Genomic DNA, 21,982 nt, shown 5'->3' on the forward strand with positions numbered 1-21,982 from the left:
TTAGCTGTTGAAAAAGCAAATGTGTTTCTTGCTGAAGTGCAAGAGCTCAGCAGGTGTGATTACATTCCAGATTATAAAATGTTCAATGAAAGTTACTTTGAATAAATTTCTCCTCTCTCTAGATAACTTCAATATAAAGAAAATTATCTTAGTTAGAAGGCACCTAGGGAATGTGTGGTGATATGCTTTTATTGTCTTCCCCTTTTGAAAAGTTTCAAAATTTCAAAAACTACATACGTTGGAACTACAACATATTTAAAATTCTCCTGTGGCCTTCTGTACTCCCAAACTAATGCAAGATTCTTCTTCTTTCTACTTCTCATAAATTGTTTCAGAACTCCATCCAAGGCAGTAATTAGAGTTTTTTTTTCCAGTACTTCACAGAAATAGAGTTTAACTGGAATCCAGGTTCTTCACAGGTGACATTTCTGCCTTGAAAAAAATAGCTCCAGTATAGTATTCAGTGTGTTGATGTCCATATTGGTCACAGGGTATTAGACAGACAAGGTGGGTGGGTAAGGAAATATCTGAAGAAGTGCTCTGTGTAACCTCGAAAGCTTGTCACTCTCACCAACAGAAGTTGGCCCAATAAAAAATATTACCTCATCCACCTTCCTTGTGTCTCTAGCTCCAGTATAGTACATATCCAAGGTAAATACCAACATTAACCTATGGTGGGCAGTGCTGTGATTTCTTTGTCTCAATACTAAACTAATGTTACCATGAAATAGAGGTTATCAAACTAAATGTTACAAACCATTTATTCATTGAATAGGGTCATTCTGCTCGTTGATAGTTGCTCACAAACTGATCATGATTTATGAATGTTATTTATAACTCTTGACAAAATAGTTTTTACAAATGTATTTGAGTCTATGGGTTTTTCCAAATCGTTCACAACGTTTACAGGAAATGTATTTGGCCAGATTCTCTTCACCTGAACTGGCTTCTTTACACTGGTTGGACAGTGCAGAGAAGTGGAATCTGGACAGAATTATCCCAGAGAGGGGAGTTCTCAGCTGGCATAAAGCCAGGGTACCGAGCTCCTATGCCAAATGTTCCTCCCTCAACCTGCAATAAAGGGCATGTCAGAGATGGGGGGTAGGTTTTCAGGGACAGAAAGAGGCTGCAATGCAGCTGTGCTCTGTCAGTTCTCAGCTTTCATACAATGCCTTGGGGAACCTTACTGGACCAACATAAATAGAGAAATCTTTAACCTCCTTTACATTACAGTTTAAAAGAACAAAGATCAGAAAGATCTTGGCAGCAAACCTGAAGGAAGGGAAAATGCAGCCAGCACTTATAAATCCACTAAAAAAAACTGCCTTTTATATCCTTTGTAGATGATTAGTCTTTGCTTCAGATTAATTTCTGGTGGTAGCAAAATTCTGGAGGCCAGGGCCTGCTATCATGAAAGCCCTGCCCCTAGTTCACTCAAGTCTCACTCTCTAGAGATTAATACTAGTGCACCAACAGTAAACAGTGAGGAAATCTTAAAAAGCAATTGGAAAGACATGCTGCATCGTTGTCCTCATTATCTCCTGTAGTTATCACACACAGTATTCCCAGGAGTTTTACAGACCACTATTCTGAGATTACAACATAGCGGCTCTACTTTCCCCCCTCCTGCCCCCAGTACCCTCTTCTTTCTGATGGTGTCCCAAGGAACACAGGATTCCAAGGAATTCTTCTTTAGGGTATGTTCTCTACTCTATGTTCATTGATCCTAATGAAAGAATATGAACCTCTCATCTCTTGTAATTTATCTAACATGCACATCTATCAGACTCACACTTGTATTTGTGAGGTTCTGTGATTGCAACATATGCTCCTGTAGTTGAAAATTTGGTCCATTTATATGAGTTTATTGATAGTGATGGATTAGTAGTGAATGAATTGAGCATATAGCCAGACTGATAATGACCCAGTCAAAGATTATGCTTTAAAAAGAAAGATGCATGTTTTTATTTCTACCTTCCTCTGCTGTCATTTACAGGTTCCAGATCATTGAGGTCCAATCTGATGAGTTCCATCTACATTTTGTCATAGTTTGACACTAGTTAGGAGCCAAGTGATCCCTTGTCTTTTGTCTAACTTTCCCCTACATCTCTCACAGTCATGGGCTTTTATCATCAATAATAAACACATACAAAAAGTCTTTTGTGCTTTGCCATCCAAAAGGAAACATGCTGTGTCTGAACACTACAGGATTATGTTCCTTTTTGGAGACTAACAAATTTTTATTATGTTCCTTTTTGGGGAAGTTCTGTAGCCTGTGTTATACAGGAAGTCAGACTAGATCAGGGGTAGGCAACCTATGCCACGGGTGTCGAAGGCAGCATGCGAACTGATTTTCAGTGGCACTCACGCTACCTGGGTCCTTGCCACTGGTCCGGGGGGCTCTGCATTTTAAATTTAATTTTAAATGAAGTTTCTTAAACATTTTAAAAATCTTTACTTTACATACAACAATAGTTTAGTTCTATATTATAGACTTGTAGAAAGAGCCCTTCTAAAAATGTTAAAATGTATTACTGGCATGCTAAACCTTAAATTAGAGTGAATAAATGAAGACTCGGCATACCACTTCTGAAAGGTTGCCGACCCCTGGACTAGATGATCACAATGGACTCTTCTGCCCTTGGAATTTATGAATTTATGAATTCCTTTATGTTTTAGTTGGTCATATATTCACTTAGTGCCTTTGGGTTGTCGTGATATTTTGAAAGTTCTTAACTGATTTCCCAAGTACCCCACAGCAATAACCTCTGAGCAGCCCCATATACAGTACCATCCCTGATGTATCTTTCAAGAAAAAAGTGATTATACTCAGAGAACCCTGCTGTACCAAGGTTAATACTATCTGATAGGAGGGACTTCATGCAGCAACAGAATGGCACTTTCAATATGTTCCAGGCTGATCATTTAAACCAGTTTTTCCCACACCCATGTCCTAATGAAACTAGCATAACACCTTATAAATAGGCATAGTCATGTCTGCTTGTTGGTGGCAGGCACTAAAGTGGATGCAACTAGTTAACCAAGTCCTCCACCCAGAGGCTGGACTTACTATGTGCAACCTGAATATACCACAGCTAAGCCTCAAACCAGGACCTTGTGGGTATCAGCAATATTTCTAACAAAGGACCCTGAACTAGGAGTTGTGCTAAGTTTGTCTCAGGTCGTTTATTACCTTACAGACACCATGCCATCTCTATTCTTAGGCCGGGAGGTACTACATGCAGCAAAAACATCAGCTATTTCAATAAATGTGTTTGATTCCATGCCAGAAAACAGTGGAATGGGCTTCCCCTGGTTTTGGGTATATGCCAGACTTGAACTGAATCCCCTTAAAGATTTTTTTAAAAAGTTTCCTTAGCAAAAAATGCATAGTTCTGAACTTTTATATGTAAGGATTGTAACAGGGTGGCTTGCCCCTTTAAGGGCTCTAGGCCAGGGGCCAGCCAAGCCGAGTTATTTAGTAGGGACACCTGCAAAGGAATCAGTGGACTCCCCTATAAAGAGCAACAGAAGGTTGCCGAGAAGAGTGGGAGAATTGCTTTATTTCCCAGTTCACCAATGCCTTCAACTATGTGACTGTGGAGACTGACTGCTCATGCCCAGACCCCCCCAGTCACAAAGCCAAAGGCCTCAGTGAAACTGGGAAATAATCTCTGTAGCTTCCTCCTGTGTTTTATAGGAGAATGAGCTGATCCTTGCTCAGGTGTGCCTACTTAGGCCTGGTCTACATAGGAATTTACGTCAGCATCCATACCCCTGAGAGAGGTAGATATACCGACCTAACCCCCAGTATAGACAGTGCTAGGTCAACAGAAGAATTCTTTACTCTCAGGGAGGTGAATCCCCCCAGTCGGCATAGGCAGTGTCTTCACTGAAGTGCTACAATGACACAACTGTACCACTGTCGCGTTTTAAGTGTAGACAAGCCCTTAGTAATTAGGGTTGGTTGGCTCCAGGCCTTTAACCCTTAGAGGGGCAAGCCACCCTGTTAAAAGAATTAATGTTCACAGAAGTAGAAAGAGGAACTACAGTTAAGTCTTTTTTGGCTCTCTGCAAAAATGGCCCTATAGAATAATGTTTTTCAAGAAAGTTCATATTTATACTGAACAAATACATAGGAGCCCAGGTCTCCAAGTGACTCTCAAAAACTCATGCAAGTAGTTCCCATTAAAGCACATAACCCCTCTCAGAAAAGGAGGCTTCAGGGACATTAATCAATCATACTAGAGAGCCCCTGCATCTTATTTACATATGCATCTTCACCGAGGTTGTCAACCTTCAGAATGCTGTCAAAGAAGATGTATTTTGTATGTACAAATGGAGAGTACAAATTCCTTTAAGAAGTAAACAATCAAAACCTTTTTATTTAAAGGCCTCTGTAAGCAAATGGATTTCTAAGCAGGTTTACTTTGCAGTATGTTGCCTATAAAATAAACCAGCTCAAGAAAATTATTATATTCAGAAAGTTAATTTATCTGAAAAGTAGGCTAGAAGGGAATTCAACCCTGGGAGAGGGAGGAATTTGTGTTAATACTGACACACTAGACCAAATAAGAAACAATTTTATAGGCTCTACAGGAAGTTTTTGAAGCCATAACTCACCATAACCAGAGAGCTGCAAGATGTGGGGCCAGGTCCTCAATGGAGTTAAGATGATACACACCAGCTGAAGATCTGGCCCTCAACAGTCTAACACAAGGAAAATAAGAGGTTAATCAAGGTTTTGACAATGAAATACTGGGCTCCTTTTAGAAGAAGGAGAGAAATGACAAACAAATTCACTTTTGGGTAAGATTTTCATAGAGCAAGACCCAAGTTTTGCGTGGTTTCTTGTGCCTACTTTTGTGAAGCTGTGTGAGCATATAAAATATTTGTATATGCAAAATGGGTACATGAATGCCTAAATATCTATTTGCATCTGGAGAGCCCTATTTTGCATGCACAACTGTGGAAAACGCAGATGAAAATGTACAAATATGTATTCAAAAATGTACCCGATCTCAGGGATAAGGTAATGAATACATTCCCCTTAAATTTTACTTTGTATTAAAGGTAGACATAATTTAGTGATGTGTTTGTAGCATAGGATTATTTTTGCAGCATTTAACAATATTCAGTAAAATAAGCAGAAGACATTATGTTTTAGCATACATTTGATTCTATGCCTTACAAAGAATGATGATGGATAAGCACTCCATGCAAAAAAACAAAATTAGAGCTGGCTGAGAAATAGAATTTACCCCCCATGAAAAATTTCAAGTGTATGGAATACTTTTTCATACCAAATCAGGACAAAGCCAAAATCTCAAAATGTTTTGTGGAACTGAAATTCCACATTATTTTGGTTTGGAATCACCAAAACGTTCCCATAGCAGGAAAGTTTTGGTGGCGTTTCCAAAACAAAATATGCTTCCCAGGATCCACAGCAGCCCATTCAGTGGGTTACTTTGTTTCAGAGGCTCCCAGTCTCCCCTCTCCATGACCTACTGAGCTGTCCAACCCCAAGGCTCCCCACCCAGCAAGCTGTGGAGGTGGCTCATCTTCTAAGTATGTCATTCAGGGAGTTGGGAAGCGCAGAGAGCCTGGTAGCCAGGCAGCTAACTTGCCCAGCTCGCTGGCAGCCAGCCGGGTAGCTGGGAACTTTTCACCCCTTTCAGAAGGGATGCTGCAGCTGCTCTGAATCCAACTGTCACATATTGGACACTGGTACTTTTTTAAACTGATGTGAAAATAGAAGTTACCTTGTAGAGACACACTAGAATGGCAGCCTCCATTTCCTGCACTAAAAACAGGTTATTTTAGCATGTTTGCAATTCATTAGTATCTTCCCTGGAAAGGTTTCAGAGTGGTAGCCGTGTTAGTTTGTATCAGCAGAAAGAACGAGGAGTACTTATGGCACCTTAGAGACTAACACATTTATTTGAGCATAAGCTTTCGTGGGCTAAAGCCCATTTCATCGGATTCATGTAGTGGAAAATACAGTAGGAAGATATATGTATATACAGAGAACATGATGGCAACCCCCATTTTTTCATGTTCTCTGTGTGTGTGTGTGTGTGTGTGATTATATATATATATCTCACACACACACAGAGAACATGAAAAAATGGGGGTTGCCATCATGTTCTCTGTATATACATATATCTTCCTACTGTATTTTCCACTACATGAATCCGATGAAATGGGCTTTAGCCCACGAAAGCTTATGCTCAAATAAATGTGTTAGTCTCTAAGGTACCATTAAGTACTTGTTCTTTTCCCTGGAAAGGTAATTCATGCAACACACTAGAAACCTACTGACACTTCTCACCTCCATCTGTCCAGCTGCATCTAGGATTTTTTTTTTCTTTTTTTTGGCAGAGAACCACTGAATGTTTCCATATCAAAAGCTAAGAAGTGTGTCAGTTTGTTTGTTTTTAATTTTAAGAGGTCTTCAGAAATAAACTGCTGCAAAACAGGCAAATGTGATCAATAGACAAGATGGGTGAGGTAATATATTTTATTGGACCAACTTCAGTTAGTAAGAGAGGCAAGCTTTCAAACTCCTCCTCAGGTCTGTATTTCTTTCACCAACAAAAGTTGGTAAAGTAAAAGATATTACCTCACCCAGTGACCTTATCTCTCATAGCTACAACACTGAATGCAAATATGATCGATTTTACATTCTCTCCACTAGTCAGGCTCTGTTTTTTTCCCCCCTATGATTTTAAGGAATTATCCATTTACCAACACAAATATTGAGAGGAAATGAAATCACTACTATTCTAGTTTTTCTCCATCATATTTAAGTGCTACACTTCAACTTAGCTATTTTAAAGACCAGAAATTCATAATTTAACTAACTATAATTTTCAGCGAGTCCCACTAGAAGATGCTCCTCTATTGGAAGACAAATAATTCTGTTCTCCCAACTTAATATAACCCTTATCTCTTTATGTAACATGATGATGTATAATTTATATCTAATAACCACACTGATCACAGACTTTGTTAAACCATAGGCATAAACACTAAATTTGCAAATGTTCAGTATTAGGAACTCCACTGCAGTACCATGTGTGGTGTGAGCAGTTAGACACCAGATGCCAGTGACAGATCCTTAGCTGATGTAAGTACACTGAAGTCAGTGGAGCCATGGCAATTTCTACCAGTTGAGGATCTGCCCCTTATTGCTTTAGGAGTGGGCTAGAGCATGATCTCACTTTATTAAGTTCCCCCTACACCATATGCTGGTCTTTACTGGAGGACCAAGAACTCTACAAGTTCAACCCAACTCCGCATTTCCTTTTCTGTATAGTTTTAAAGCTGTTTTTACTTAATATAAAGAATTCAAAATAAAACCCAAATCGTTTAAAACTATTTACATTAAAATCTTCTTAAAGCTCTTGAGCCGAAACTTTTTGTCCTGGCCTCACCTCTACTAATCCTTTTGCTTTGTGATAAATATTGAAGTTTTGTTGCTACTAAGTTTTATTTCACCAGCTTTTTTTTTTCTCCTTGGACTTTTGGCTTTCCCTTTTCCTCCTGCCCTTTGACTGTCTCAGTACTCTCTGTCTCTGTACTGCCCTTTTCCTGCTCTTTGGCTTTATTATGTTTGTATTTCTTTGAGTTGCTTTTTACATTTGCTAGCTCTGGGTTCCCCATAGTGTCTGGTTCACAGTCTTCTTGATCAAATGGAGAATCCTCTTCCACTTCATAAGGTTTGTCACCTGCAAGTCTACATCTGTATAGCTCTCACTATATCCATGAATGATGTCACCCCTCTGTCTGTGGAATAGGAGTTCATCTTGCCTGCCTTCTGCACCAGTCTAAGTTCTCAGGCAAATTAGGCATCTTTCAAGTCATAGTAGCACCAATATTTTGTGTGGAGCCTAATTTGAATCCAGTCAGTGAACTAACTTGTTTTCATCTGCAATAAGCTCCAGGCTTGATCTAGTTTCTGTGGCATCAGAGTCTCTACATTTGTGGGCTTATCTGTTAAATTTGCTGATAAATCCAGCACAGGTTTATGATTACAATCATCACTGAACTGCTCTTCAGGGGAAGGATGTGGCAGCAGAGCAGTCAGAACTTCATTCTGATCAGTAACGCACTCCAACATGTGCAGCTCTCGAATCACGTCTGTCGGACACTTCTCTTTCTCTGGCTCTTTTTCACTCTCTCATTAGTGCCATGAAGCTCTGTTGCCAGGTCTGCTGTAGAAATTTTCTCTTTCTGGGATATTTTTCCACCATTCTCAGCACAGCTGCAATGAGATTGAGAGCTCTGTAGCCTTCCCTGCTGTGATCTCCTCTTTCCTTTCTTTCGGGTTTTCCTCTGTTAAATTCTTCTCTCACAAAGTCTTCATGAAAACTATTTGTGTAGGTCAAAGATTTTGCCATAACCTTCACATCCCCAACTGTTACTTTTACTCTCCGTAGTTCCCACATGCTATGCAAGCATCTCCCTGTGTTCTTCCTTTTTCTTTGCATCTACCATTTATTTTTTGTTAATGTGGAACAGCCCAGGCTTCTTAGTGAAATAAGCATTTTCTTTACTCTTTCATACTAATTCTATTGATTTTCGGTGAGGCCTGATATTTGCAGCTGTGATCAGTAGAAGCTCCCTATCTGAATCCCACTCAATTTAAAAGAGAGGAAGCCCTCAGCGGAGACGCCTGCAGCTTTTCAACTAACAGCCACTTTGCTCTGAAACACTTCTTGTCTTTTAAGCCCATGGCAAAGCATATCTATTTTCTAAGTCTGCTGGGGAGGGAAGGAGTTCGTGGGTGTTGAGGCTTGTGAGAGCATAAGGATGCTTGTGGGAACCTTTTATTGGAGATTGATTTTTGTTGGGAATGGGGGAGGGACGTAAAAAAGATTGGTGTTAGCAGCTAGCTTTATTGTTTGTCTTCATAACCTTTGTTAGAGATTTTTGTCAATATTTTTATAAATCAAAATAATCAACTAAAAATCTGTGCCTCACAAACTAGTTATGTACTTCAATACAAACCAGTTCAACTCTTAATCTGAGCTTTTAGAAGACATACATTTCTGATCACTCTGTTTGACTGGAATTCAAGGTTGTACGTGTATGGAAGTGAAGGCTGAAGGTATGTGTATTGCGAGTGATACCTGGGGGTGGAATAATGGGAAAGGTGAAATTGTGGTTGTAGGCTGCAGTAGTCAGGTGAGGGGTACGCTAGGTATTTCCTGGATTTTGTTCAGTTTATGCACTTCAGTGACCTTATTTGGTTTTCAAATAAGTTTGTCTGATGGATGTAAATAAAGTTGTCAGCTTTTTTTCTTTTAAATCTGCTTTCAGGCATTTGACAATGAGCCATAAAAATAGCAAAATGACATTGCATTGCACTTCTACAATTTTCATCTGACAGGTTTCAGAGTAGCAGCCATGTTAGTCTGTATTTGCAAAAAGAAAATGAGTACTTGTGGCACCTTAGAGACTAACCAATTTATTTGACCATAAGCTTTCGTGAGCTACAGCTCACTTCAATCGAATGCATCAGATGAAGTGAGCTGTAGCTCACGAAAGCTTATGGTCAAATAAATTGGTTAGTCTCTAAGGTGCCACAAGTACTCATTTTCATCTGAAGATTTCAAGCATTTTACAAATGGCAAATCTGATTTTTTGCTTGCATAGGTCTAAATGACTCCGCAAGGTGAAATTCTGTTCTAGGTAGGTCATTATACCACCCCCATCAACTGTGGTATCCAAGCACCTAGGCAGTGAAGCACTGGTTAAACCTCTCAACCCTCCTGTAAGGGACACATACAGGAATTCACTCTACTTAACACTAGAATGCAGCCATCTCTGGAGCAGAACGCAGCAGAATGTAATAGGGCACAACAGTACTACACAGCACCTTAGGAAACCACATGAAGAAGAAAGGTATAGTCAGGTGAAGCTACAGTGGGAATTTAAGTTAACACAATGTCAGTGTGTTTACAAAAAGAGCCATGGGTTCATCATCTGTTACCATGGATTACAAGTAGATGGTGCAATATTTATTGAAAAACTCAGGCTCTGCTTTGCCGTTGCCCTCGGGCCCCTTTGGGCCAGTGATGCTGACACAAAGGGTCTGCAAATCAGCTATCCTGCCCAGCCCCTTGCACTTCCCTCACTGTATTCCCCACTTCCCCTTCTCTTCCCAGCAGCAGGGACACAGCAGCAGCAGGGACCAACTCCAGACACTCCACATGCCATCAGCACCATCGGAAGCAGCAGGGAAGCCTGAGTGGGCCACCAACTACTTCTGAGCTATATAAATACAAGATACTTAACAAAAAAAAAAGTCAGATGTTTGCAGACAATTGGTCTTGCTACTGGAAAGGACAATTTGTCTTGCTACTCCCCTTGACTTCAATGGGAGTTTTGTCTGAATTAGTAACCATGGGACTGGTCTCTAATTGGCATGCCTGAACACACATTTGTCTGATTTGAAGGTGCAACTGTCATCATTGGACCATAGAAAGATACAATTCCTAAAATAAGGTTTGACTTGATTCAATTTTATTTGGCATTCATTCCAATGTTCAGACTCGAATGTATCATTTTAATTCTAAACAACTGTGAATTTCAGGTCTCCATATTGTAGAGTAGGAGCCATTAAAAACTCAACATTTGCTTGCCTGAAGAAGTGATTGTGCGTGGTATGATGGTGCCTCCTGTTTTAAATAGGAGATAGGGTGCAAGCAGTTTGGACCAGCTATCTTGTGTTTTTGATAGTTTCTAACTAAAATACTCAGCATTGATTCTCTCTCCACCCCATTTAGAAAGGAGCTAAAATAAGCGTAAAGCTCTAGGCCAGGGGTAGCCAACCTGTGGCTCCGGAGCCACATGCGGCTCTTCAGAAGTTAATATGCGGCTCCGTGGATAGGCACAGACTCCAGGGCTGGAGCTACAGGCACCAACTTTCCAATGTGCCAGAGTGTGCTCACTGGTGAACCCCTGGCTCTGCCACAGGCCTGGCCCCCACTCCACCCCTTCCCGTGCCCTCCCCTGAGCCTGCCATGGCCTCGCTCCTCCCCCGCAGAGCCTCCTGCCTGCCACAAAACAGCTGATCAGGAGGTGCGGGGAGGGAGCGGGAGGCACTGTTTGGAGGGGCTGCTGGTGGCTGGGAAGTGCTGGGAGGAAGCTGATGCAGGGCTGCTGATGTATTACTGTGGCTCTTTGGCAATGTACATTGGTAAATTCTGGCTCCTTCTCAGGCTCAGGTTGGCCACCCCTGTTCTAGGCACACTGGCTAGCCAGTGAGCAGAACTCAGTCTCTGTAATAACCAATTTTTTATCAGTGTTTTAATCTGTCTTATGGTTCCAACTAAGCAACTATAAATATGCATGCGGGTAAACTTGTTAGATTGTGAATACTTCTTTAAATGTTAGTGAGCATGCATGGAGATGAGAATTATGACAAAGGATACCATAACATACATATGAGAGACTGAAAACATTTCTCTGGTTTTTACAGATATTGCCCATTTCAGGTGTATTCCTCATTTTACATGCAGGGCCTCTTTCTCAAACAGGTAGAATCTACTAAAATGGAAGAAGCTTTAAGTTCATATGTTGGGCTATGTTTACTTAGTTGTTCTGTAACACTTTACACTAGAGACCTCACTTTGGGCCCAATCTCTCCCACTGATTCTAAAGGATTTTGGCCCAAGTTAAGACTCCAAGACTTGTCCTTACAAGACGCAAGAATTCTAGTATGTGAGCTGATAAAATTGAGCCCAACTTGAATAATATATGTAAATTTTCCACTTTGCTGGGTGTTGTACTGTTTTTCCGACAAAGGCCCAAAGTAATTTGAAATATGTGTACAAGATCTGATTCAGGATTATTATTTTTATTGGCAGTGTTTGGGGCTTTCAACATGATTTTTAGATAGAGAATGCCATTTAATCAAATCAGTTTGTAAGTTGTTTCTGCTTTTTTTTATCCAGGCAGATGACAAATCAGCAAGCTTAAGGAAATCCCTAGAGTGAGCGCACAGCAGGCACCATCTTCTCCCCAACCTCGAGTAACTGTCATTCTTTGTTCCATTCTGAGAGACAGGTACATATTTTTAAACATTCCTCTCCTAGTTCTTCCTTATTCATTTATGAACTTTCTATTTCAAATGCAAAATTAAATGCATGGAAAAATCTATAGTTCACCAAGATACATAGGCATAAGCCAAGAAGACTATAATGGCGTTAACAGCCAAAAGGCACACTTAAAATTCAATTTACTCTTACGAAACACACTAAGGACAAGAAGAACAATGCTAGATTGTCATAAATATAAAGGGAAGGGTAAACACCTTTAAAATCCCTCCTGGCCAGAGGACAAACCCTTTCACCTGTAAAGGGTTAAGAAGCTAGGATAACCTTGCTGGCACCTTACCACAATGACCAATGAGGAGACAAGATACTTTCAAAAGCTGGGGGGAGGGAGGAAAAAAAAGCCTCTCTCTCTCTCTCTCTCTCTGTGTGATGCTTTTGCTGGGGACGGAACAGGAATGGAGTCTTAGAATTTAGTAAGTAATCTAGCTAGAGATGCGTTAGATTCTGATTTCTTTAAGGGCTGAGAAAATAGGCTGTGCTGGAGGGAATGGATATTCCTGTTTTTGTGTCTTTTTGTAACTTAAGGTTTTGCCTAGAGAGATTCTCTATGTTTTGAATCTGATTACCCTGTAAGGTATTTACTATCCTGATTTTACAGAGGTGATTCTTTTTACTTTTTTTTTCTTCCATTAAAATTCTTCTTTTAAGAAACTGAATGCTTTTTCACTGTTCTTAAGATCCAAGAGTTTGGGTCTGTGGTCACCTATGCAAATTGGTGAGGATTTTTTACCAAACCTTCCCCAGAAAGGGGGCGGGGGTAACGTTTGGGAGGATTTTGGGGGGGAAAGATGTATCCAAACGGACTCTTCCCTAATAATAATAATAATAATACCGGTTAGACATTTGGTGGTGGCAGCAATAAGTCAAGGGCAAAAGGTAAAATAGTTTGTTTTAACCTAAGCTGGTAAAAGTAAGCTTAGGAGGTTTTCATGCAGGTCCCCACATCTGTACCCTAGAGTTCAGAGTGGGGAAGGAACCTTGACATAGATAAAGACTGTTTTCTTTGGAGATGTTCATCAAATGAAATAAGGGACTTGCTTGACTGAACAGGAGAAAATTTGTTGTTATTTATTTTACTCCTTATGCAGGTTATCGCATGCTTTACTTTTAAGTCATCAGAACAAAATGGGGAAACCCTTGCGGAGCTTCCTGTTCAAAGGCTGCACTGCATGTTACCATGTAATAAAGCATTTCACAGATGTCCTTTACAGTCAAGATATCCACTTGTTAACATTATTTCACACACTTTAATAAGAACACATCAAGAGGAGACTACACCCCATTATCTCTCCATGAATTCAGGAAAATGTCTAAACTGCTCCCATCTCTTCCACTGTGTGTAGCAGTCTAGCATGCTTCAAACTGCACCACATTTATAATCTACAGCAACAGTCTTTGTCGAACTGGTGTCAAATTTGGATATATGGTAGGATACACAGATGAACACTTTGTTCTAGCTCCCTCACTGTCCAGCTCCACCTATAAATTGAGCAGCAAAGTCAAATTAACCACATGTGGACTTGACCCGCAAGAGGAAGGGACAGAAAAGCCTTTTCACTCCCCTCCCTCTGAACTGAGCTGAGCTGCACAGAGAAACTGACTAGTCATTCTCATTTTCACTTTGCAGCTTCTCCCTGAGCCAAGATCTTACACACAGGGAAACTCACTAAGGCCTTCAAATCAGCAGCACTGCTATGGGTACCCGCATGGCCCCACAGTATGCCAACATTTTTATGGCTGACTTAGAACAACGCTTCCTCAGCTCTCGTCCCCTAATGCCCTTACTCTACTTGCGCTACATTGATATCATCATCTGGACCCATGGAAAAGAAGCCCTTGAGGAATTCCACCATGATTTCAACAATTTCCATCCCACCATCAACCTCAGCCTGGACCAGTCCACACACGAGATCCACTTCCTGGACACTACGGTGCTAATAAGCAATGGTCACATAAACATCACCCTATACCGGAAACCTACTGAGCGCTATGCCTAACTACATGCCTCCAGCTTTCATCCACACCACACCACACCACACAATCCATTGTCTATGGCCAAGCTCTACGGTACAACCGCATTTGCTCCAACCCCTCAGACAGAGACAAACACCTACAAGATCTCTATCAAGCATTCTTACAACTACAATATCCACCTGCGGAAGTGAAGAAACAGATTGGCAGAGCCAGAAGAGTACCCAGAAGTCACCTACTACAGGACAGGCCTAACAAAGAAAATAACAGAACGCCACTAGTCATCACCTTCAACCCCCAACTAAAACCTCTCCAGCGCATCATCAAGGACCTACAACCTATCCTGAAGGACAGCCCATCACTCTCACAGATCTTGGGAGACAGGCCAGTCCTTGCTTACAGACAGCCCCCCAACCTGAAGCAAATACTCACCAGCAACCACACACCACACAACAGAACCACTAACCCAGGAACCTATCCTTGCAACAAAGCCCGTTGCCAACTGTGTCCACATATCTATTCAGGGGACACCATCATAGGGCCTAATCACATCAGCCACGCTATCAGAGGCTCGTTCACCTGCACATCTACCAATGTGATATGTGCCAGCGATGCCCCTCTGCCATGTACAGTGGCCAAACTTGACAGTCTCTAGGTAAAAGAATAAATGGACATAAATCAGACGTCAAGAATTATAACATTCAAAAACCAGTCAGAACGCTTCAAGCTCTTTGGTCACTCGATTACAGACCTAAAAGTGGCAATTCTTCAACAAAAAAAACTTGAAAAACAGACTTCAACGAGAGACTGCTGAATTGGAATTAATTTGCAAACTGGATACAATTAATTAGGCTTGAATAAAGACTGGGATTGGATGGGTCATTACACAAAGTAAAACTATTCCCTCCCCCCGCACTGTTCCTCAGACGTTCTTGTCAACTACTGGAAATGGCCCACCTCGATTATCACTCCAAAAGGTTTTTTTTCTTCTCTCCTGCTGGTAATAGCTCACCTTACCTGATCACTCTCGTTACCGTGTGTATGGTAACACCCATTGTTTCATGTTCTGTGTATATAAATCTCCCCACTGTATTTTCCACTGAATGCATCCGATGAAGTGAGCTGTAGCACACGAAAGCTTAAATAAATGTGTTAGTCTCTAAGGTGCCACAAGTACTCCTTTTCTTTTTGCAGATATAGACTAACACGGCTGCTACTCTGAAACCTAAGGTTATTCAGCTTCCCTTCTGTAGGAAGCTCTGAACAGGCTGCAAGGAGTAACAGACCATAGTTCCCTTTTGCAAACGGAACTTGGCAGAAAAGCAGGAGGAAAAGTGAATACCAAAAAATAGAAAATGGTGCAAAAATCAGGGGGTGGGAGAGAAAGACGAGAAGAGCTAAGAGAAAATGGAAATGAGGACCCAGAAATAGAGACGAAAAAAAGGCAGATGAAGTAAAAGATGGGATGGAGAGAGGCAGGCTAAAATACAGCCCCACTTGTAGAGTTGAGATGAACATTTAAGTGCTTGATGCGGGCTTTGATTAGCATTGGATTAATGTCCAGGATTATTGTGATGGTACCCAGGGTTATGAGGCACTTCACCAGCACCTTTCCTCTCTCTGAATGAAGCAGTCTTGTCTGTGCCTGCTGCAGCTCAGCTCTCTGAAATCAACAGCCTCTGGCAACACTCGCCCCTGCCTTCCAAGCCTCCATAGACCTCGCACTCTCAGTTCAGTTTACTAATAGGCTCACACCAACCCTCAAGTTCTTGAAGTGTTCCCTCTAACACCCAGCCCCTAACGCTGAACGCTCACAGAAATTACCAGAAAGCTGTCCCCGAAAGAACAGTGTACACACAGCTTGATAGGTACAATTCAGGATTAGGTCCTTGATAATATCACAGCACTGAGATATACATTTATAGTGAAAATCATAAGTTTATCATCAGATTAAGATTCAAGAAATACTGAGTAAGGATAACTGAATCAGAAATGGTGATGTAGAAAACAAAAAGGTATAACATGCATTTCATAAACTAAACTTAACTTTAACAGGCTAAAATCCTTGTCTAAAATAGTTTTATCTCATCCCAAAGCCTATTTGCAGAATTTTCAACCAACCCTGGTTGAGATCCTGTTCTTATAAATGCAATCACACTGCCTGATTATTTCCTGAAGCGCCAGATGACAAAATGCTTTACTTGTCCCCTTGTTACAGTCCAGTAAACCTTTGAAGTGCACCCCCAGATAAAACTTTTTCCCCCGTTACTTGTTTTTCCTGTTGACGTCCCATGTCTCTTTTTTTTTTTTTATTAGCATTCAGTTCAAATCAATGATGGGAGGCCCACTGTGAAAAAATATACAACGCTTAACGTACATCTCAATTTGCTAGATGGACAAGCACTCCTGGTCTGAAACGCCTCTGTGCTGGTGGCTCACACCTCGATACAGACTCTCAGGATATATTTTCAGTCTATATACATAACTTCTTAAATATCATCCACACATATATCTCACAATTATGAAGATCAGTATGACATACGCTTGTATTAGATACCTTACAGGACATTCTTTATGGATAAATACTATGAAAGCAGTGTTTCAGTTGTAGTGAGTTGTGAGGCCTGTTAGGAATTGCTGACAGAGTACTGAACCCTTTGCCAGCTGGCACCAATGGGTCTCTGTGTCACAAGAATGTAATCTTTGTTGTACATTCTCTAGGGCATTCTGCATCATTGTTTTAGAGGGTTTGTATTGCAAAGTTTTAAGCATTATAAAGAATACAAAGCTTAAAAAGAGAACTACACAGTGTTAACATTAGTGAGAAGTCATTTAATGCATTACAGAACTTACCAAACAAACGCTGATGGAACAGGAATTTCCCAGCTATCAATCCTGTGAGAACGGCAAGTAGCCACAGAAGCACCTTCAGAAACCTCCAGCCTCCTCCTCCAGGGTATTTATTTGTTACAAACGAAAAGCAGTTGCCAACAACAATAACATTAGCTTCTGTTTGACTGTGAGATACTGGATCCTCAGCAAATATTAAGAAGTTACAGAAGATCACCAGGTAAGCCACAACTAGGCGAGACCAGGGGTGCTGGAAGTAGTAGCGGAAGCCTTTATCCATTCTCAAATACTTCAGTACAGTTGTTTGCCTGTGTATAAAAGATATCAGTACATTGTTATACACACCAATCAGCATGGAATTCGGAAGCTGCCTAGACATTTCAAAAGTCAAACCACTTTACATTTTCAGTGATTTATTTTTGATATTCTAGACTAACCCAGTGATAAACAGTTCCAATCAAAAGCTGTGTTAGAACCCAGGCAAAGAAAAATTAAGACTTCCTGTTAGTTTCAGCAAAGGCATGCTATACATTTTAGCACACCATTTTTATTTTTAAAATGTCTACATTCTTATTAAAGTACAACTACATCACAATTAAAATGGCACATGAATATGGGTCAGCACAAAACATGTTATATGGCACTTGAAATTCATAGTGCCCGTCTCATGCATTCAAAAAGATATAGCTAGGCCTCCAAATCTTTCATCCCTCCTTCTACCTCTTCTTTGACACACATACATAGGTGCTGGAACTATGGGTGCTGGCGGTGTTGCCACACCCCCTGGCTTCAAGTGGTTTCCATTATATACAGGGTTTACAGTTTGGTTAAATGGGTCTCAGCACCCCCCACTATACAAATTGTTCCAACACCCCTGCACACATACACATAGATCCCAGGCCTACTACTAAATCTACTCCATCACCTTTTTCAAAAGAACCTGGACTGAGTCCGCATGAAAACCACATAGTCCATTCTCTTATCACCTACGAGATTTATAAATGTCTCAATAACAGCACCGGAGATTACTACACATGGAGGGCCTGACCCAAAGCTCATTGAGATCAATGGAAGTCTTTCTATTTACTTCAATTGGTTTGGGATAAAGGCCATAATGAAATGCAACCTTACAAGCAGGGCACTCCCATTTCCTGCACTTCAAAACAACTTTGCATGAATACAAGAACGATTCTAATTTTGAAATGTTTACTTATTAGAGCACAGATTTTTATTTTTTCCCCCAATGTGGTCCGTTTCAGTGCTTTTCCATCTACATATTTGTCTCTATGTAAACTTTTCAGAGTGTAGGTGCATTGTATATTCATGCTGACACCAAGCCAGGAGTGCAATAGAATACTACAGTTGTTCAAAGCAACCAGACCAGGGTGGGCAGGCTGGGTGGAAGGGGGAGTAATCCAACAGTTCTTTTTACAGGATGAGCATTTAAAAATATAGTCTACATGACTGAACAAAAAAAACCAGTTTTTTGCCAGTGTCATACAACCTGGGGAAAAAAAAGATGCTTCTTGAAAATGTTTACGGCATAATACTTGTTTCAATGACAAAGATCTCTCTGATAAGTATAGCTCTTTATGTAGGCACTTTTAAAAAAAATTCAATATCTGATTTTTCTTTTTGTCAGATTCCTATATTACATTCAGTAAATACTAAAAAAACAACAGATTCCATTTACTAGTCAGGGCAACAATGCCAAACTTCATATAAAACAAAAATTTTATTAGAGAAAGCACAAAATATATTAGTATGTTTAAAAGTTGCTTAGCTAGTACAAGGAAGTATGTGATCTTTGGAAGAACTTTATGAATTGAAGAAAGTGACCTGAAGTGGGAAGTTATTACTCAAACAAGCTAAGGACTTTAGCAATGTCACAGACATCAAGAAACCAAAGCTACCTTTAAGACTACGAAGTCAGTACATTCCTGTCTTCTTTTTGTGCTACTGTTAGCATGAAGAAAAGTCGTAATTATTCTATTCAATTAGACATCTTAAATTTAAGAGGTGGGTGGGCAGAGACAAGACAATTGTGTGTCCACCCAATATTTTGGCCACCAGGTTAACCTAGAGTTACCAGATAGCGAGCAAAAGCATAGCTGACTGGACATTATTTGGTCACAACAGGAACCAATGCTTTAACTAGTTGCATTAGGTTAGAAAATAAACAGAAGAGTGCTCTTTGCATCTAGCAAAGGTTCTGAAATTTGGGGATAATTTTTAAAAACACGTGTGGACTGCAGCATGCTCATTTAACCTATTTTATTTCCTGGGCAATACAAGAATTTGGCTTTTTTAAAAAAAATCTTTTTAGAATTAATAAGTGGAGCTCATTAAAACCGACTGTCTCCAACCAAAACAGAATGCGGTTTATTAGGGAAAGCAGAACCTGACACCGTGATAGACCCACCCACGCGCGCGCACACCCCCGCTTCCGTGCCTGCCTGGGAAGAATCCTGCCAACATCATACGGGCAGAAGAGGGGCTGTAATCTCCCCCGCCGGGGGTGTCACACGACTGGCTGCAGCAGCCCCCTTCTCCGCGCCAAGTCCTGCCCATCGTCAGGAGAAATCCCGCTGCAGTGTGGCCACAGCCGCTGCGGGGCCAGGCTGAAGCTCCCTCTCGCCCACGGGTGGCGGGGAAGGGCGCGGGGGGGGGGGGGGGAGCTGGCCTGTTATACGCAGGGACAAATGCAATGTACTCACCGAGCTCGGAAGCCACCTTTTGCTCTAGCGGGAAACGCCTACGTGAGCCAGGCTCCGGCTCCGCCAGGGCGCTGCTGTCACGGTGCTATAAATACCAGCCGCTGGCTGGCCCGCGTCCTCCTGCTGCGCCGACCTCACAGGGCCTCCCTCCTTGCCAACAGCCTGCGCAGCGCTCGCCCCTGGAGCAGGCGCCCGGCGCGGGGACCCGCTCGCTGCCTGCCCAGCCGGCTTGGCAGCTGGGCTCCTCTCGCGCGCCCACGGCCCGGGTCAGCAGCCGGGCAGCTCCCGAGAGGGGGCCGAGCGAAGGACGAGAGCCGACCGCACAAGCAGGGGTGCGCGGCGGGAATCTCATTTCCGCCGCTCGGGGAGAGACGCGGGATATTTCCCGCCCCTGGCCTGAAGGAATGCGGCGGCCAGAGCCGTTTGCGCGTGGGGCAGAAAACACGCGTGGACGCTTCCGAGTTTTACCGGGCGGGGTCCGGTATCTAAGCGCCACCTGTGCAATTGTACGGCTCCATTCTGAGCCTCCTGCGGGGACTGCTTGGAAAGCGTTTCTCTTTGTTACACAATGCGAGACCCTCTCTTCCCCCACGAAGATGTTGGAACGGGGAGCCGGTGGCTCAAAAGCAATTATGGGAGGGCAGGCAATGGCTCATCAGGCCCCATGGAGATGGGTTCCCAACACCCATTTCTGGCCGCTGAATCCAACGTTGCACAGGATACCCTTGTATGAAATCTTACAAATGGGTGGATTATTAACCCTTTTAGGGGCACATTCTGTGGCACCCCTAGAAAGCCCAAAGGCAGTTTAAAATGTGGGAATAACAACAGTGAAGACCCCTCTCTCAAGAGGACTCAGCAAGCCCTAAGGTTGCAAAGAGGACCTCTACGGCAGTCCCATGGGAGGGAGATTGTCAGCAAGACAGGGACACGGTCAGCATGGCCATGAATCAAAATCATGCATTTAGTGGGAAGCAGTGGTGCACATCCATTACTGCTGTATTATTGGCTGAAACCTAGCTGCACAGTAGTGTGGCTGGGTGAGGTTGCCTGACTCTTTATTGCAGATATCCTCCCCAGGATTTGACCCTTAGAGCTGGCACCCACAGATAAGTTTCTGGAATGCTATCAGTAAATTTGCATTGTAACATAGATAGTAATGCATAAAGCAAGACCAGTTCTAGGGTCCCATTATTTGGGGGGGGTGAAAGTGGGTATTTTGGGGACCCAAGATGTCACTATTTTAAAAAAAAAAAAACCATCTTCCTGGAGTCCAGGGGCGGGCTAGTTAGTTAGATCCCTGGAAAATACCGGATTTTAAGACTTTAGGAGAGTAAAATTTGGCCACTGTGTCAGTATTTTGCTGTGATTTATAATTTTGGCATCTCTGAAAATAATTTGGGGGCTCTTTAAGATAGTTTTGGGGGGTAAATGTCTCCCATTGGTAGTGCTGGGCCCAGAGCTGGTCTTACCATGAGGCGAACTGTGGCAGCCGCCTCAGGTGCCAGACTGTGGGAGGGCGCCACTAGGACCCAGAGTGTAGAAAATGGTGTCTGCTGCTGGTGCATATGTATTCTCTCTGCTCTAGATGCACAGAGATGGTGGAGTGCTGTGCTGGAGAAAGGAGAGCACAAGAGACATAACAGGCAGGCAGGAGAAAAGGTGAGAGGGAATAGCAGAAAGCAGCAGGAGCTGCAGAGAGAGAGAGAGGAGGAGGAGCCTCTTATGTACCTCTCTAGCACCCCCAGGAGCCTGGACTGATTAACACCAGCTTCTCAGGGAGCTTCCTGTTTCCTGCTGCTTTCCTGAACCCACTTGAGGAGAACAGGCAGTCAACTGAAGTAGTAGGAGCCAGTTAGGCCCTTAAGACGCTGATATCTTCCCTCACTCAGGCCCTGCTACCAGCCTGTTTATTTGTCCCCTTCAACTGAGTGTTGAGAGCCACTACAGCTGGCACAGAACAGCAGTCATGAGTGAAAGAAGAAAACACGCCTCTGGAGCAGCATTCAGAAAAAGAAAGAAAGCAAAGGAAGCTTTTCTATCTAAGCAGGAAGGAGCTCTCCTGAGATACATAAACACAAATGTTCATGGTGAGCCTTCTGGCCCCAGTGAGGATGTGAGTGGTGAGGAGATGCCTGATCTTCCAGTTAGTGAGAGTACAGGTGACCTGGCAGCTACTGCAGCATCCATATCTCCATCTCAAATGGATGTAACCATGCATATTCCTGAAGAAAAGTGTAGATCAGAGAAGAATGTGGTGGAGGCGCAAGAAACAGCTGCTGCTGAGTTTAGTTCCTTAAGTCTAGGTGATTCAGGACT

General features: G+C 42.1%; 1 protein-coding gene across 1 annotated transcript in view; it reads right to left on the reverse strand.

The window, feature by feature from the left end:
* Positions 1-19,846, reverse strand: part of TMEM117 (transmembrane protein 117) — a 310,171-nt gene extending 290,325 nt beyond the window's left edge. The window contains exons 1-2 of the mRNA XM_074942172.1: positions 19,664-19,846; positions 16,950-17,254 (exon numbers count right to left, since the gene is read on the reverse strand). Of these exons, the coding sequence (XP_074798273.1) occupies positions 16,950-17,226 (277 nt within the window). The 5' untranslated portion in view covers positions 17,227-17,254; positions 19,664-19,846. The remainder of the gene's footprint in view (positions 1-16,949; positions 17,255-19,663) is intronic.
* Between the last annotated feature and the right edge of the window lie 2,136 nt (positions 19,847-21,982).

This window comes from Natator depressus, chromosome 1 (genome assembly GCF_965152275.1).
Source record: "Natator depressus isolate rNatDep1 chromosome 1, rNatDep2.hap1, whole genome shotgun sequence".
Lineage (NCBI taxonomy): Eukaryota > Metazoa > Chordata > Testudines > Cheloniidae > Natator > Natator depressus.